Source organism: Mixophyes fleayi, chromosome 2 (genome assembly GCF_038048845.1).
Source record: "Mixophyes fleayi isolate aMixFle1 chromosome 2, aMixFle1.hap1, whole genome shotgun sequence".
NCBI classification, from domain to species: Eukaryota; Metazoa; Chordata; class Amphibia; order Anura; family Limnodynastidae; genus Mixophyes; species Mixophyes fleayi.
In genome coordinates this window covers 188,678,572-188,694,857 of record NC_134403.1, presented here as the reverse complement: position 1 = coordinate 188,694,857, position 16,286 = coordinate 188,678,572, and the positions used below count along the sequence as shown (strand labels likewise).

The 16,286-nt window shown below is 42.7% G+C and overlaps 1 protein-coding gene across 2 annotated transcripts in view; it reads left to right on the top strand.

Moving 5' to 3' along the window:
• Positions 1–16,286, top strand: part of LOC142138445 (N-acyl-aromatic-L-amino acid amidohydrolase (carboxylate-forming)-like) — a 43,676-nt gene that overhangs the window by 2,734 nt on the left and 24,656 nt on the right. The window contains exons 2-3 of one of the 2 annotated variants that reach the window (XM_075195129.1): positions 3,402–3,697; positions 13,599–13,836. In XM_075195129.1, coding sequence (XP_075051230.1) covers positions 13,604–13,836 — 233 coding nt within the window. In that variant the 5' untranslated portion in view covers positions 3,402–3,697; positions 13,599–13,603. The remainder of the gene's footprint in view (positions 1–3,401; positions 3,698–13,598; positions 13,837–16,286) is intronic. The other variant, XM_075195128.1, reaches the window with a different exon arrangement.

The following is a 16,286-nucleotide window of genomic DNA, read 5'->3' as shown; positions in this document are numbered from 1 at the left end:
ACATATGTCACGCTCTGGTGAGTGGGCACTGCACTCTTGTGCCAATGGTGGAAACAACAATGCAGGTTTTTTTTCTGTTGGGTGGCCTAGCGCTTTTCACCTGCGAGCCACGCTCCACTGATGCATAGCCACACCCCCAATTATATGAACACACCCACTATTATTATTATTATCTTTTATTTGTTAGGTTCCACAAGGTTTCCGTGGCGCAGTACATAGTACAAACAGTAGACCATGCAGGGTGGAATAGTACAGAACAATAAACACAAAGTACCAATACTTCAGAAACTCCGGGCAGACATGTGGGTAAAGACGAAGCAGAAGAACAGGTATGGAGACAGGAGGGGAGAGAGGCCCTGCTCATAAGAGCTCACATCCTAAGGGAGGGTGAACAAACAGGCACAAAAGGGAGCCATTAAAGTAAGGGAGAGAAAGGCGGGGCTAGGGGAGAGAGGGGATAACGAGAGAAGAATGATAGCGAAGGAGTAAGAAGGCAGGTTTAAGTGGATAATTGGTAGGCTTTGAGGAACAGGTGAGTTTTAAGTGAACGTTTGAAGGAGCACAGACTGGGAGAGAGACGGATGGAGCGAGGGAGGTCGTTCCAGTGCAGGGGGGCTGCTCGGGAGAAGTCTTTGATTCTGGAGTGAGAAGAGGTAATCAGAGTGGAGGAGAGGCGACGGTCATTGTCTGAGCGCAGGGAGCGGGCAGGGGTGTGAATGGAGAGGAGGTTAGAGATATAGGGGCAGTACACAGGGAGAGGGCTTTGTAAGTGGTGGTAAGGAGTTTGAAAAAGATCCTGTAGGGGAAGGGGAGCCAGTGTAAGGCATGGCAGACAGGGGAGGCAGAGGAGGAGCGGCGTGTGAGAAAGATGAGTCGGGCAGCCGCGTTGAGAACAGAACGAAGGGGGGGCGAGGTGGGAGAGGGGGAGGCCAGTGAGGAGAAGGTTACAGTAGTCGAGGTGGAAGATGATAAGTGCATGGATGATGCATCTGTTGGAAGAAAGCACCCATACTAATTACATGTTAATTTGACCTTTTGATATGAGTGTCCAATACCACTTAAGGGAAAGGAAGGGGTAATTAGACTTGCTGTCAGATGTCCACTGTATCCAAAATAAGAAGCAGGAAATCACAGCAAGGTTTTAGGATATCACAGATAAGCGTAAATATAGTTAGCTTTGCATTGCATGTAAATCCATGTTTGGGTAAACAAATTGCATCCTGATTCTAAAAATAGCCTGTGAGGCTTTGTCTAAAACTGTATTAAAAAAGAGACCTTGTTCACTGAAATATATTATTCTGATGTTCCATCTGACCTGACCACTGATACCTTTAATCAGTGGAACTGTCCTTGTCAGGACACTTGAGTGAAATAAACATCACTCTCTGCTTCAAGACCCTGCTTGACAACTTCTTCAATATTGTAATCCTGTGACCTACAGATTAGACCCTAAATCTAATCCATCCTCCGGCTGTTCTGAAGTTTGGACCCAGCTCCTAGTACTACCACTCTGCCCGCTACCCAGCAGCTCTGACCAGTGTGATAGGCCGGAGGGGATCCATCTACAGCACCCTGATCCATAGTAAGCGGTCAGGGGTACCAGCCCAAGTGTACCAGCACGGGAGTACACTAGCAACGATAGTACCCAGAAGGAATGTGGTCCTGTATGCCATAAAGGAGTCCAGTGGTGGCAGCAGGCTCCTCCTACTGCAGCAGGAGGTGCGTATTCGTAATAACGAAAGGGGACGGTGACAGTAAGCCCATCCGGTTCCCAGCAACAACAGACAGGGTGGCATAGGTGGTCCATCCTGGCACATATAGTGATATGTGATCATATATATATATATATATATATATAAAATATATTGTGAATAGTGTGCAATCAGATGGCTCCTCACACAGGTTTTTCTGAAGCACTTTGACCTTTTTTTTACTTGTCAGGGTGGATAAACAGTCTTGGCAGTGTCTTCAGCAAGCAAAATGAAACTTGCACAGCAATAAACATAATCTAGTAGCACTCAACTCTGGCTATAACAGTTAGGTCCCTAACTGGTCACTGGCCACTTGTTAGCACCAGTCTCCCACCCACAACACAAGATAGCTATTTATGCCTTCTCCTCAGAGCTACTCTAGCTGATTGCTTAGATCCAGATGCTCCACCTGTGCTGTGTGTGTGTTCGTGCAGATTTAACCCTCTCTGCACCTATATGCTGTGGTTTCTCAGGGAAACCACCACTCTTTCCTCTAGTAGAAGGTGGCAAAGTATCCCAACTGCCACATAGCCCTCTCGTTAGATTCATCCAGCTCTCAAAGCGTACTCCGCGGGGAGCGAAAAACTTCCCCCTTTGTCATACACCCACCTCCTTGGCTTCATCAATCCCAATGAAGCAGATACTGCAGGGAGTGCATGTTTATGGGAGAGAGCATCTACATTTTTATACAAAGCTCCTGGCCTATGCTCTATACTGAAATTAAAGGGCTGCAATGCCAAGAACCACCGGGTTACTCTGGCATTGACCTCCTTATTTACCTGCATCCATTTTAATGGAGCATGGTCTGTCACTAAAGTGAACTCCCTACCCAAAAGGTAGTATTGCAGGGCTTCCACAGCCCATTTGATGGCGAGGCACTCACTGTTTAACAGTCGCATATTTCTTTTCTCTTGGTAAGAGTTTGCGACTTAGCTACAGGATGGGTTTTTCCTCTCCTTCTACTTTTTTTGACAACACTACGTCCAGACCCACTCCTGAGGCATCGGTTTGCAGATAAAATTTCCTAGTGAAATTGGGTGCTTGTAGCACCGTTGCTGTACACAAAGCCATCCTTAGGTCCTCCTAGGCAGCTTCTGCAGCCTCAGACCTGCTTAGCTTGTCGGGACAGGCTTTCTTGAGAAGCTCTGTCAGTGGTGTAGCCCGAGTAGCAAAGTTCTCTATGAATCTACGGTAGTATCCTACCAAGCCCAGAAATGTCCTCAACTGGGTTTTCCTCTCTGGCTTGGGCCAATTCTTTATGGACTCTACCCTGTCGATCCGGGGTTTGACCTTCCCACATCCAACTATATATCCCAGGTATTTTGCCTCTGGCATGGCTAATGCACATTTTTCGTGATTGGCAGTGACTTCAGCAAACAAAATGAAACTCCTGATGGGCTCCTGATGAAGTCTTTTATAAACAAGATGAAACGCGTTGAGGATTTGGCTGGAAGGACTGTCGCTACACTGGCTGATTCACAGATAAGCTATTGGTTTTATTATTTTAAGTTATCCACATACTGCAGTTATGGTGGAAATAATTATTGTTGCTTATCACTTGGATTCTATGTGTCATTGAACGCTTACCATTAAAATTTATTAAGAATATATTACACCATATGCGTTTTTTTATTCTGCTTGCAATTCTAGAAAGATTCTGGCAAGAGTATCAGCAAGTGTCACAGATAAACCCATTTACATTCCTAAGAGGAGGTTATTGGTGAAGAGTACCTACAAGGGATACAGCTAAGCTTGTCTCTATTTTTATTTGGTGCGCATATTCACGTGTGCAGTGCGGTGGAGGGACCCATATATTATAAAGTGATACACTATATGTGATTTTTTCTGTTTCCATATTTCCATGAGAGGCTATATACATCCAAGAGGTGGATTCGCTCGATGGAATACTACAAGGTGTTGATGAGCGCATGTTCCTCCCTTTTCTGGTACGCGTATATAAGTGATTATTTCGGATTCCAGTCATTAAGAGGCGCCCACTATTCTGTTTTGAACCTGTTTTTTGTTACCTGGACTAACCTACCAGTATTTAAGAGTATGGCTGCCACCTGTACATGTGGGGTTTTAATACAGATGAGATTATTTTGTATGTTATAATTATTTAAACCAGACAATAAGTAGAGCGCCAATTTGCCTAATTGGTTAACATATATATGTGTATGTGTATATATCTATATTTACCGTATTCCCCATGTATAAGACGCACCTTTTCCCCCAAAAGAAAGTGGGTGCGTCTTATACAGTGCCAGCGCTATTTAGCCCCCTCCAGAATGAAGAAGAAGAAGACCCCTGTAGGACTGGCACAACTTACTACCCCCACCCACAGTGGAATAACGGGACAATGACCCCACCACTCTCCGCCTGCGGTGACGCGGATCCGGTACAGAAGAGTACCCAATACACCCCATAAATACTAATCAATCCAACCCTCTCCTCTCCCCGCACCTTTTCGGGTCTCCGCAGTGTGTTGATCACGGGGCCTGAGCACTGATCGCGGTGTGAGGATAAGAGAAAAGAGTCACCGCCACTGCCACCACACAGAAAGCGAAGGGATTTACACGGCCGGGGTCCTACATGGTGGTGTCCGCTCTGCTGCCTGCAATTCGTCAAAGACAAGTATGAACGTTCTCCCACCCCGGTACTTGTACCTGCAGAATCGATCATCTCACTCTGCGAACAATCTCCTCTTTTGTTTTCTAATTTCGGTATTCTAAAAGAACAAAGGTCCCTCAGGCGCCTCCCGCTCGGTGTGTTCAGGGAGGGAGAGCTTTGCACTGCCTACACAAGATGCTAATAAGTTTGGGAAGGTGAGCTTACAAAACACAGCAACTCTCGGGAATAGTTTGAGTTCAAAACTTTGTGTAATACTTCTTTTCTCATATTTTGGGCCCCAAAATTAAGGTGCGTCTTATACATGTGTGCGTCTTGTACATGGGGAAATACGGTATATATATATATATCTATATATATATATATATATATAGTGATGTATGTATATATATAGTGATATATATATATATATATATATATATATATATATATATATAGTGATATATATAGTGATGTATATATATATATAGTGATATATATATTGATATATATATATATATATATATAGTGATATATAACGCTACATATATATATATGTGTGTATATAATATATATACATAAAGGTTATTATTATAAATAATAATAAAGTGAAGTTGGAGCATGACTCCATACACTGGCCCAGTCAGTCATCATCTGAGCAGATTTTGGTCATGATCAGTGATCGAAGTGGGCTGGTATAATGTGGTATGTCATAGCGCCACTTCTCCTACTGCTTCAATTAAAAAACTATCAAATTACATTCACCTAAATTCTCCATACCGCCACATCTAAATTTTTAGGGATTATCTTTATTGAAGTTAAAAACCAATCGTCAAATGCAAAGATTAATTTCTTTATTAAAAATATATATGCACCTTAATTGAAATAGATAGTTACTTGTATAATTGCATTAAATTCTAAATTAATGCCTAATATATAATGGAACATAATCTCAACTCTGTCACTTTGAAATACATATATAAACAAAGTATATACATTCACATTACTTATTTTTATCAAGTTTACAGCTTTTCTTTGTACTGATTAACTACTACCCCTCCCCTTTTCATTTATGTTAAACCTTGTACTATCCAATTTATTACATGTCAAAGTATAACAAAGTGTGCCAGCTCTGCTGTCACAAGCATTGCTAAAGGCCCCTGGGCCCTCCAAAATATGAGAGCCCCCCTTTCAGAACCAAAACTAATAAATGCCAGCCACATATATTTCACCTACACTGTTTGCCTTTCTGGGATATCTTCAAGCTCTGCCCCTTGTCTATTGTCTGCCACTCTCATACCTATTGACTGCTCACCTCTCCTTCATATTTGTTCCACATTATCTCTGCCCGCTCTGTCTATATCTGTCCACCCAGAGTCCTATTTTATGACCCTGTTTTAGCCATTTCATGCCTAGTTGAATAAAGATATATTGACTATAGTAACATAATTTCGTCACTAAAGTGAAAATGTCACCATCCTACCATCCTTGCAATATTTAGTTGAAGCACACATAACTTGTACAGATATTAATACACTAATTTATGTTCAAAATGTCCTTTTTGGTGAAATTAATCACAAATTAATGAATTCACGGGCAGTACAATTAAGCCCAAAATACAAATCTGTATATTAAATAGAGATGTTCACTGACTCCCGTGTTTTGGTTCTGGTTTTGGATCTGGATTAACTTTGTGTTTTGATTTTGGCAAAACCACCCTTGCGTGTTTTGGTTTTGGATTTCCGATTTTTTCCTAAAATCTGTTATGGCTCACGCCCCAGGTATCAACTCTTAGAACCGCTTCAGAGGTTTTCGCCTTTAGCAGCCGCCTTTCCCGTAGAGCTAGATTCGCTCACAGGTACTCGGATGCCCCCAGGTCTTATTCTCTAGTAGTAGGAGCTGATAACCTGAGATCGTAGGGCAGGTGATTACAAAGAGGAGGAATCAAGTATCCAGGCAAAGGTTTCAGGGTCACAGGCAAATCAGCAACGTCAATATCCGAGCAAGAGGTCAGGGTCACAGGCAAATCACCATGTCAAAATCCAGGCCAGGGGTTAGCAACAGAAATACGGAAAACAGCAGGAACACAACAGCAGGAGAAGTATGCTTGGGAGCAGGGACTATAACCGGCAGGGAGGCTTGCCCCTTCCTGCCTAATAGGTAGCAACCAATCATATCATTGGGGCACAGCAGGAATCATCAGCCACAGGGGGCTGATGATAATTAACTATTTGCGCACGTGCCCGGCTGCCCTGGATGCCGGGACGCAGGGTTTCTGCAAAAGAGCGTACCCACCGTTGCCTTGGCAACGGCTGGGACAAACCAGAAGTGACGTCCCGGTCGGGACGCTGGGCCAGAGAAGAGAGTGAGTTGCGGCGGTGCCTGGAGCCGCGGCGGTTCATGGCAAAATCCTTTTTTTTTTTTGCTAAAATCACATACTTTGGCTCTTTTTTATACCTACATTATTATTAACCTCAATAACATTCATTTCCAAACATTTACAGTCAATTTTTGTCAAGTGACAAGGACAGTGCTACCCCTCCTGTTTCTGTATGAGCAATGGCACTGAGCAATGGCACTGGAGAGTGACAAGAATCCTGCCACCCCTGTTTCTGTGTGAGCAATGGCACTGAGCAATGCCACTGGAAACTGGAGAGTGACAAAAACACTGCTACCCCTGTTTCTGTGTGAGCAATGGCGCTGGATCTCCTGGGGAGGGGGGTACTTATGGAATCCAAAACCAGCAAGTTCCGACAACGCAATGATGACATTTTGCTTAGATTCAGATCCGAGGACGCCCGAAAGTAACGAGCCGGCTCGCAAGCCTAATTGGATCTCCTAAGCCCGGGTGGGCTCGGTTTTCAGAAAACCGAGGCTGAGCATCTCTAATTTTAAATATATTCTAATAACACACAGCTACATATGTAAATGTTTTACTAACTTACAGTGCCGTAACTAGACATTTTAGTGCCCTGGGCGAGACAGAGCAGCGGCGCCCTCTATTTAAGTGGGAGTGACATTTGTCGAGGGGGCGCGATCAACCTACTGGGGGTGTGGCTAGCACTTTATTGAGAGAATTCTCAGTTACACACATTTGCAAAATCATGATGATATACCCAGTGCCGTAACTAGGCATTTTAGTGCCCTGAGCGAGACAGGGCACCGGCGCCCCCCATCTAAATGGGAGTGACATTTGCCGAGTGGGTGTGTCCAACCTAATGTGGGGGTGTGGTTGGCACTTTACTATCTATGAAGCAGCTTGGTATATGGCAAGTGATCCTAACATACCTAGATAAATTAAAGGAGAGCAAATACCAGTGCTAAACACAGATAATAATGTTTTCTGGTCCTAAATGGCAGGTCTAAAAACGTAAAGCAATAAATGTCATGGAAATGCACATATGGAATAATAAATAAACATTATCTGTATGTCAAATGGGATCAATTAAAATTATGAATGCAAATGGATTATAATCATACAAATATAAATTTATTTCTAAATGAGGACAATATTGAGGTATGTATAAAACCATATAAACCACTAAAGACAAAAATAAACAATAGGTAAAATAAAAAGGATAGGGCTTGTTATAAGAGTCCAAGGAATCCTTAACAGAAATCCACAGGGTCAATGGAGTCCATATAGAAAATCCATACAAAAAACCCCCATAAAAAAACAGCCTGCGCATGCCAGGTATGAAATAAACAAGAAAAACTAATCAAAATTGGTAAATAATAATAAAGAATGTCACAATCTTTGTTCAGCTGGACGCACTGTCCGTCGATATACTTGCTGTGTGGGTATCGTGGAAATCCTCTTGACTAGATGTCAATGCTAAATGTGTCAGCGGCAGTGAAGGCTGGCAATGAAGTAGCTCTGCAGTCCAGCGGTGCGTGCGTTCCACTCTGGATTGCACGCTACTTCCTGTTGTCAGTATCCTGTTGTCAGTATCCTGTTAGGGGGTGTGTTTAGAGTCCCAACCAATCACATGACTTTCTCAAGGGATGTCCTGCTTTCGGTGACTGCTTTTGATGCCTGGAATGAGTTGTTGCTTGTGGGGGAAGCTCGCCAGCTTCCCCCACAAGCAACAACTCTTTATTAGCACAGTGTGGAGCGATTGAGCTTGGGCATAGAGGCAGGTGTCGGGCGGCTGCGCCCCCCTGGGCTTGCGCCCTGGGCGACGGCGACGGCACCGCCCGCACCTCCCTAGTTATGGCTCTGCTAACTTATCAGAACTGAAGACATTATGATGTGTTTAGCAGGACACTGGGAGACAGCAGAGCAGAAAACAGGCTACACTCATAGCAAATACAAAAATACGGTATGGGAAATGTATATAATCTTAATAATTGTTTTTGCTCAGTGTTCACTAGAGAAAGAGGGGGGCAGGGACCATAGTTAAGTTGCAAGTATATCCAGAAAAATGAGCTAGATACAAGTACATTTACAAAGGAGAAGGTCCTAACAGAACAAAACTGAAAGTGAATAAATCAATGGAGCCAGGTGGGATACATCCAAGGATACTAAAAGAGCTTAAAGGGTTGCTGGTAACACCATTAACAGAATTATTCAATCAGTCACTAGCTACAGGAGTAATTCCAGAGGACTGGAAAAGAGCAAATGTAGTCCCACTGCACAAAAGTGGAAGCAAGGAAGAGGCAAGCAACTACAGACCAGTGAGCCTTACATCAGTAGTAGGGAAATTGATGGAAACACTGTTAAAATAAAGAGTTGTAGAATATCTCAAATCCAGTAATTTACAGGATCCCAAACAGCATAGATTTACTGGGGGAAGATCATGTCAAGCAAATCTTATTGACTTTTTTGAATAGGTAACTAAAGTAATAGATCAAGGGGGGGCATAGATGTAGCTTATCTGGATTTTAGTAAGGCTTTTGACAGTGTCCCACACCGCAGACTGTTAAATAAACTTAAATGCTTGGGATTGGATTCCAAAATGCCTGGATAAGATTGGTTGCAGGATAGAAAAAAGAGAGTTATAGTAAATGGTGTACATTCACAGGAGGGAAAGGTTACAAGTGGAGTACCCCAAGGATCTGTATTTGGACCACTGCTTTTTAATATCTTTATTGGAGACATTGCAAATGAAATTGAAGGGAAATTATGCATTTTTGCAGATGACACAAAGATATGCAACAGAGTAGACACACCAGGAGGGGATAAAAGAAATGATTGATGATCTAGGTAGACTAGAGGAATGGTGAAGAGAGTGGCAACTAAAGTTTAATGCCAAAAGATGCAAAATCATGCACTTGGGTCTCAAAAACCCAAAGGCTAAATATAGTTTTTATGGCACTATAATGGAAACTACTGAGGAGGAAAGGGATCTAGGAGTCACTATTTCAGGTGACTTAAAGGCAGGTAAGTAATGTAACAAAGCATTGAGGAAGGCAAGTCAGATGCATGGTTGCATAGGGAGAGGAATCAGTAGCAGAAAGAGAGAAGTAATAATGCCACTGTATAGGTCATTGGTAAGGCCTCATCTAGAATACTGTGTTCAATTCTGGAGGCCATATCTCCAGAAGGATATAAATGCATTAGAAACTGTACAAAGAAGGGCAACTAAAATGGTGCATGGCCTACAGCACAAAACTTACCCGTAAAGACTGAAAGATCTTAATATGTATAGTTTGGAGCAGAGAAGGGAAAGGGTGAACATGATAGAAACTTTAAAATATATCAAGAGTTTGAGCAAGGTACAGGAGAGAAACATTACTAGAACACGAGAACATGCACTGAAACTGGAGGGAGGTAAGTTCCGAGGAAATTTGAGGAATAATTACTTCACAGAAAGGGTAGTGGATAAGTGGAATATCCTCCCATCAGAGGTGGTAGAGGCTAATACAGTAGAACAGTTTAAACATGTTTGGGATAGACATAAGAATAGCCTTATAAAGAATAAAGGATCAAATAGGGTTTGAGGTTACCATAGGTTAATAAAACAATGGGCAGACTAGATGGGCCAAGTGGTTCTTATCTGCCATCAAATGTTTCTATGTTTAATATAGTCCCATGAGTTTTATAAGGAGACAAAGTGCTCTGAGAGTCCTAGTGCATTGAGGTGACAACCGTTGTTGAGATTAGCTCACAAAATAGTTACAGAGAATGGGTTAACCAAGAGAGTGTTATGTAATGCTGGCAAAAATAATTATGACGGCTGATAATGATCTGATCTGATACTTGTTAAGCATGTTGGTAAATGCAGTTAGAACATGACAAATCGACATGTGTGCATTTGATCATCTTTCTACTGCACTAACAGTCCTCAGCGATGCCAGAAGGAATCCAGGTACTTATCCCAAAAGCCTTAACTGCTGTATCTTGTCCAGTTTGGCAACTTATGTCTGTGAGCAAATTAGACACTGATCCCGCTGTTTGACACTTGGCTGAGTGGCACGACTGGACTACGTGTGGCTAGCATAAGGGTCAGCTAGCATTAGATTACCTTTGGCCCTAGTTTTTAACCAAGACATACACAAGCTCTTGCTCTCCAAAAGTTCATTTTTTTAGAACAGTTAATTTTGCTGCTGCAAAAAAAGGTGTGGGCTGGTGATTTGGGATTGTGTATAATTTGTTTTGAGTATGACATAGTTGGTTTGTTGACATGGCAAAAATGTGTTTATAACTGGAAATGTTGGTAGGCATACTATCAACCACTGAACTTTCCTCGCATACATTAAATTCAGTTAATTATATTCTTAGCTACAATGCCTGGTTGATTGCCTGGTCCGTCCCTTTGATAATCTTTTGTTTTTGATAAGTTTCAGTAATTTGCATTTTTCTCATTTATCCTATTTGGTGGATACTGCTTAACCATGGGGTATAGAGGGTCCTGTGCTGGGCTGGGTGTAAGGCATTAATTCTAACTCCCCCTCTACACCCCTCCACTGTAACTCCTCAGTATTTTTTAAGTGTCCATGGAGTAGGGCACATATTTTGATTCTGCTTAAGCAGGAAACCGGGTGAAGCTCTGTTATTACTCAGACAGGTCTCCATCCTCCATTGCATGCAGATAATGGGGAGACTGGTATCCTGCTTCAAAGTAGTACAGTTTGCATGCTTCCACTCTCAAACTTTCTAGAACAAAGTTGTAGTCAGGTGGTTAAATTCCAACCTTAATTTGGCAGAACAGTTTTTTAGACTGTCACCATGGACTCGTCAATCTTTTCAGTGGTGCCTGCAGAGACAAAATCTCAGCAAGGGTTGTCCCTACTCCATCTGTGACTGGACCAGTGTGACCACAGATGTCAGCTTGCAGGGTTGGGGAGCCATAATGCTAAACCTCCGAATACAGGGACTTTTGTCCCCAGAATAGGCAAAGCTACCTCAAACTCAGTTTCTCCTAAGGGCCAGATTAACTCATATCCAATTGCACAACTCCAGGGCTGCAGCTTATATAAGCCACTTTGGCAATTATGGAAACCGCCAAGATATTGCACTGGGTGGAGCATTATGTCTCAGCAATCTCTGTAGTTTTTATCCCAGGGGCGGAATTTGGAAACTGACTTCTTGAGGAATGATCTCTCTATCTGGAGGTCTTCAATCAGATTGTGGAGAGGTGTCGTCAAACAGAGTTCAGCATGATGGACTCTTGGTTGAACCACAAAGTAGCTTGGTACTGCACATGAACCAGGGATCAAAAGGTATTCCTAGTGGGAACATGGGAGTACCGACTAGTGTACCCTTTCACATTAATTTCCATGCTTACTTTGGGCTGAAGAAGGCAGAGAGAGGGTGTCCCAGTAATTTTGGTAGCACCATACTAACTGAGAAAATCATGGTACGCTGATATCCTAAGCATGTCTACACAACCACCATGGAGACTGCCTTTAAGAGAAGATCTTGAAAGTCAGGGTCTATTTTCCCACCAAAAATTGGCTTGCTGGCTTTAACAGCATGGTTATTAAGACCAAGATTCTTTGAGCTAAGGGGATTTTAGATAAGGTCAATCAGACCATGATCAAGGCCAAGAAACTGGTCTCTTATGCTGGTGTTCATCTTTATCTTGGCTCAACTCTTGTCCTTTTTATAGGATTGACTAGGCAGTGCACTGAGGTTAGCCTCTCTTAAAACCCAAGTGTCTGTCCTATTTATCTTCTTCCATTGCAAATTGGCTACTATTCCAGATGCCCAGACTTTCCTTCACAGGGTTTGTCAAATCCAAACGCCATATATTCCACCCATAGTTTCACGGGATCTAAAATTGATCCCTTTGGTGCTACAAAAGTCATCGAATGAGTCTCTTGAAACTGTTGATTTTAATTTACTGGCCTGTAAAGTGTCCTTCCTTTTTATTGGACATTGCTTCAGGGAGAATTGCATCCAAATTGGCTGCCAAGTCTTGCAGGTCACCATATCTTGTCTTTCACAAAGACATGGTTGCTATGCGCACTAGTTCTTCTTTTCTAGCCATGTCATTATACCTGCACTGGGACAAAATCTAGCATCTAGAAGGGAGGAAACTCTCCACCTGTAGGATGTGGTTAGAGCCTTGAGGATTTATGTTGACAGACTGTCATCCTTCAGCAGAACAAACTCTTTATTATTTACAATGTGCACAAGAGAGGATGGCCAGCAAGAAAACAAATAGTTGAAAGATAGATTAACGCTACTATTCAACAGACTTATATTTCAGAGGGAACTTCATTAAAATTACAGCCCACTCTACCAGATCAATGAGCACCTACTGGGTAGCACGGCATGTAGCCTTGTGCTGAACAGTTGTGTCGAACAGCAACATGGTCCTCCATCCATACTTTTACCAGATTCTACAGGTTAATGGTCTTTGTTGCCAAAGATGTTAGCTTTGGACAAAAAGTTTGGCGAAAACCTATGTCTAATTGTACCCTCACGCAGGAGAAGCTTTGGAACGTCCCCACGGTTAAGCAGTGTCCCTCAAATAGGATGAATGAGAAAAGAGGATTTTAGTTTTCACCGTAAATTCATTTCTCTGAATCCATTTGGGGTACACTGCATGATTGAGTGTTGTTGTTGTTTGATTGATTAGTTCAGTCCTATACTATGGACTTTGTAAGTTAAAAAACTGAGGAGTTACAGTGGAGCTGCATAGAGGGGGAGGAGTAAAGTCCAAACAAGTTTTGAGTAGAATTAGTGCACTCTATATCCAATGGCTAAACAGTGCCCCCCGCACCCCCAAATAAAATCGGAGAGATAGATTGTACTGTGAGTACAAAATTCTTCTTTTTGCTGTATTTCAGATATTATGAATTCACACATGGCGTATCCAGCTATATCCCGTGTAGTGGTCTTTGGAGGTACACATGGAAATGAGATGTCAGGGGTGACTCTGGCTAAACACTGGCAGAAGGACCTGTCTGAATTACAGAGGAAAACGTTTACGGCTGAGCCATGCTTAGCTAATCCACATGCTGTGGAGAAATGTGTCCGGTACATAGACCAAGACCTCAATCGATGTTTTTCAAAGGAATTATTATGGTGAGGTGATTAAATTAGTATGAAATGAATATATTTGTTAAGCTTTACATTTTTGCTAAATAATATGAGAAGTGTACTGCACTTACAGTAATACTTCTTTAGTCCTACATGCTGGGTGTAAGAAACGATACTAATTATAAACGCTGCTTATACAGCTGGGTGGCACCACTTCTCTTGTTCAGTACATTGCATTTTTTTTTTTAATCAGAATTATTTTTATCAAGATTTTTATGGAGTAAGGGGGTAGGGGTACAGAAAAAGAATGGGAGTGTGGGGGTGTACATAGTGGGGAGCAGACAAAACAAACAAACTCAACAAAGCATAAATTGACATTAGTAAATGGAAGGCAATAAGTGCAGTGTCTCTCGGGCAATTGAATGGAAGCCAAGCTGTTAGTTGTTGTTCAGAACTAGGTGGTGGCGGATTGGTTGGTTGGGGTAAAGGCTGCTAGGGCAAGTAAATTTGGTGGATTTAATAGTATAGAACCTTCGCCATCTGTAGTGAACTCATGCCAGGCTATCCATTTGACTATGGAGGGGGCGGGAGGGGCACCATAGAGTAAGGGACATCATATCATCTTGAAGCTGAACTAGATTATAGCTGCAATTTTATAGATGGAGAGAGGTAAAGGTTTTTTTCCATTGATGTGCGATTGCTGCCCTGGTAGCAATAAGGATATGGCCCCATACATATCTATGGTGATTCAGCAATCGTTCAGGGTATGGATGGACGAGGGCAATGTGTGATGATGGGGCCAAGGACACTATGGTAAACCTTGCCACTAAATGGAAGACCTCTACTCAGAGTGTCTGAGTTATCTTGCACAAACAAAAACACATGTAGAATATCTCCAACTGCCCCACAATGGCACTAACATATTTGGGAGTGAGAAGGCCATATCTTGTGGAGACGGATGGGGTGAGATAGGTCCTATTTAAAAGCTTCAAACACATTTCTAGATGTAGACGTTTTAGATAAGTTGTTGTAAATAAATTCCCATTGATCTGGGGAGAGACAGACGGCAAGATCCGTTTCCCACTTGGTCTGAGAGGCGTGTTTAGATGTGTCTGTGAGAGTAGTCAAGTGCTGGTACCAGAAAGTGAAGCCTGACGTGTTGTTGCCTCTAGTCAATTTGGTATAAAATAGAAGTGGGGGTGGACTCAGTGGGCAGGCCTGGCGGATAAAGTCAGTGATCCAATGGCGCAACTGCAGGTACTTGTAGAAATCTTAGGGAGACCAAAGCTGTCCTGCCCTCGCACAAAGGAGCAAAGACCCTCAGAGTCAAACAATATGTGAGAGAGTGGAAGCTCTCGGAGAGCCAATTGGATAGGTCGAGGTCAGGGATGAGCTTGGCAACACTGGAGAGGGAAAGGTTCATAGACAGGATCATAAAGTCATTAAAAGTTACCACAGTCCAGTCCAAAACTTTAGGCACATCCTGGATAGAGGGTGGGGGATGGGGGAGTGAGGTCTCAGAGTTCTAGGGAGCCAAATCAGATCTGCTATGGGCAGGCGCGGGCTGGCGAATCTCAGCCCGGGGGGCGCACAGGCAGCTGCATCACATGACAGGCGATGTGGCTCCTGTTCGGGGGGGGGCCGAACAGGGGTCAGAAGGAGTGGCCCGGGGGACCGATGCCCCCCTGCCCCCCGCCCCTGGCTATGGGGGAAGGAGGGCCCATTCCAGGTAAACCCAGGGCTTGTGGAAAGCCAGAAGCGCCCAATCCCTAAACTGGGATAGAAATCATACCTTCTGGTATTTCACCATGTTAGGCAAGGCAAGACCCCCTTGTTGTCTGGGCAGGTCCAAGCGGGTAAATGATAATTGAGAGGGCTTGCCTTTCCAAATATATTTAAGCATGAGGGAGTGCAATACATTCATAAACTGCTTTGGGAGCAAATATGGAATTGTTCTAAATACATACATAAGCTTAGGGAGCAACATTATTTTAAACGCAGCCACTCTACCCAGCCAGGAGACCTCAAAGCCCACCCAAGAGGTAGACAGTTTAGTGAGCTGAGCAAGTAATGGGGGATAATTAATGTCAAAGACATCTACAATTCTTGTTGGGACTAGGAGAGGGAATGCTCATTCCAAGCATATTTAAAGTGAGATTTCAGTTCAGATGGGATGTTGATAAGGGGGGGCCCTCAGTTTTAGTGGTGTTCAGTCTGTAGTATGATGCCCGGCTATAGTTGTCTAAGGTGGCTATGATTTTAGGGTTCACCTACCCAAATATTCCATATCAGCAACCAGTGGGAACAGTAATTAAAATTTGTCTATAGTCCTTGAGTGGTAAATGATTATATTTATTAATAATAATAATAATAATAATAATAATAAGAAAGAGTTAAAGATTACATATTACATGTAGCATAAGAATTTTATACAGTGAATATTCAATATCAAACAACATAGTGATAATTGTGCAATGTTTTGGGAGTAATACAGG